The sequence below is a fragment of the Gekko japonicus genome, unplaced genomic scaffold (assembly GCF_001447785.1).
Source record: "Gekko japonicus isolate JY-2015 unplaced genomic scaffold, Gekko_japonicus_V1.1 scaffold5023, whole genome shotgun sequence".
NCBI classification, from domain to species: domain Eukaryota; kingdom Metazoa; phylum Chordata; class Lepidosauria; order Squamata; family Gekkonidae; genus Gekko; species Gekko japonicus.
Window position 1 is genome coordinate 35,422 of NW_015169938.1, and position 2,508 is coordinate 37,929.

Sequence of the window (2,508 nt, forward strand, 5' to 3'; positions counted from 1 at the left end):
TTCCCTGCCACTGGGGGGGGGGGCTTTAAAAAAAAACTGGCAACAAAATAGTGTTATAGCTATAGCAACGTACGCACCAGGTCCCAGCTTTCTTTTTTTTAAAAAAAATTTCTAGCTCCTTCCTTTGAGGAGATATGCCTTTTCCTTTATATCTCTGCAGCAGGAGCTAGAAACTTACTTTTTGCTTTAAAATGAAAGCTAGGAATTCGGAGAACCTGGTACAGATGCTGCTCTACTGTGGTATCAATATACCACTATTCAACAGCTGGTTATTAGCTGGGAGCCAGTTTGGTGTAGTGGTTAAGAGTTCGGACTCTAATCTGGGAGAACCGGGTTTGATTCCCCACTCCTCCACTTGCACCTGGCTGGATGACCTTGGGCAAGCCGTAGTTCTGATAAGAGCTGTTCTTGAAAAAGAGCAGTTTCTGTCAAGAGCTTTCTCAGCCCCACCGACCTCACAGGCTGTCTGTTGTGGGGAGGGGAAGGGAAAGGAGTTTGTAAGCCGCTCTGAGACTCCAAGGGAAGGGCAGGGTATAAATCCAATCTCTTCTATTATTATTAAAAAATGACACACACACAATCACGACAGCCAAGCCTCAGGGAAGTCCACCAGCCCGCCTGCCATTTTCTGGCTGTGGGGTTTGGCTCTAGCACCTCTAGTTACCATCAGTGGGGAGAAGCCTCCAATGCCGGGATGGTTAGCCTGCCAAGTCAAAGCGTTCTCTGTTGACTGATGACGGAGAAGCTCAAGGGGGGGGGGGGGAAACGGACCACTGAAGGCGCTTTAGACTTTACAGATCTCGACGCAGCAAGAACGAACGGCAAGCAGAAGTGGGAGTGGAGAATCATGTTCACCTTTCTTTTGTATCTTCTGGTCCTCCACGTCAGCTTTAGTTGCCATAACTTCAAACAAGGTCTTCAAAATACTTCGCAGGTCGCAGGCGTAGTTGGTCTGGAGTTGGTCAGCTACACCTAGCAGATTTGGACAATGGTATATTTATTTAGAAAATGTAAATGCCTCCTCTCCAAAAACCCACTGGAAGCAGCTCAGAAAGTAAAAACAATGATATGGTAACACCAATAAAATGATCAACAAACACCCGAGCCGTTAAATACAGTATTAACACCCTCCTGCTGACTTACTTGGATTTAAGTGCGTAATTCTGCTTAGCGATGCGCAACAAATTCAGTCACTAAAACCAACCACCAAAGCTAGTTGGGGGTAGTTTTGTCACTAAAACCACCCCCAAGAGCACAACGGAATTTTACAGCTACTAAAGAAGAAGAGGAGGAGGAGGAGATTGGATTCATACCCCCCCCTTCACTACCCAAAGGTGTCTCAGAGCGGCTTACAAACTCCATTCCCTCCCCCTCCCCACAACAGACACCCTGGGAGGTAGGCGGGGCTGAGAGAGCTCTTGACAGAAACTGCTCTTTTTCAAGAACAGCTCTTATCAGAACTACGGCTTGCCCAAGGTCATCCAGCCAGGTGCAAGTGGAGGAGTGGGGAATCAAACCCGGTTCTCCCAGATTAGAATCCGCGCACTTAACCACTACAGCAAACTGGCTTAAAGAGTCTACGCCTTTAAAATGCTGTTTCATAAATATTAAAATGGCCGCCGTATTCTAAACCTTTTGATCTGAATTTTATTAGAAACAGTGCATGGTACTCCACAGTGATAACTGTGGGCTCTTTTTGGCTTGCTAACTGAATGAGCAATGGGTTTGACCCCATTTTCAAAATATTTGAGAACTGCGTAGCTCAGGAGAAAGGCATATATTTTAAATAAAATGGAAATACTTTTAACTCAGATAGCGTTATTCCTTATTATTATGCTGATTAGATCAGTTCCTAGCCAGAGACTGTTGCGCCGACGCTGGCTGTAAATGCCCTCTCACCCAAAGATCCCATCATTTGATTTGGACTGGAAAATGCAGTTACGATCCTCAGGTCTAGCGTTTAATTCCTTGCTCTCATTTCTAAACTTCTTTTACAAAGTATTAGATTAAAAGCAGTCAAAACAAAAGGAAGCGTGACACCTGAGATGCAGACAAAGAGCCTGTGAATCAAGTCGTTACTGCTGTGAAATCGAGATCGGATCTTTTCTCTCGTAGAAATTTCAGCTGTTTGTAAGGCAAGTCGGGTTTCTTCCTGACTGGTTTCGTTGGATGAACAGGAACGTGTCGTTAAATAACTGGAAGGGGGGGGGGGAGAGAAGCAAGGATTAAAGCGGAAGTTAAATCTGTTTTCATAGCATTTCAAGACGGTGAAATATTTTGTTGCTAGGGAATTCAAAGGTATGGTACCAAACAGAGATAAATATTTGTTGCACTAACTGAATTCTAAGTCCTTCTAAGTCCAGGGTCTCCAAACACACACACACACACACACACACATATGGTTTTTGTGTGCTTGCCTAGAATTCATGGTTGACTTTTGGCGACCCCTATGTCAGACCCTTGCACGAACTCACTCTCAACAACACTCTTCTGTTAAAGATTTGTTTG

At 44.7% G+C, this 2,508-nt stretch overlaps 1 protein-coding gene across 1 annotated transcript in view; it reads right to left on the reverse strand.

The window, feature by feature from the left end:
• ZFYVE28 (zinc finger, FYVE domain containing 28) overlaps positions 1–2,508 on the reverse strand; it is a 38,140-nt gene that overhangs the window by 15,852 nt on the left and 19,780 nt on the right. The window contains exons 8-9 of the mRNA XM_015417545.1: positions 2,041–2,195; positions 856–972 (exon numbers count right to left, since the gene is read on the reverse strand). Of these exons, the coding sequence (XP_015273031.1) occupies positions 856–972; positions 2,041–2,195 (272 nt within the window). The remainder of the gene's footprint in view (positions 1–855; positions 973–2,040; positions 2,196–2,508) is intronic.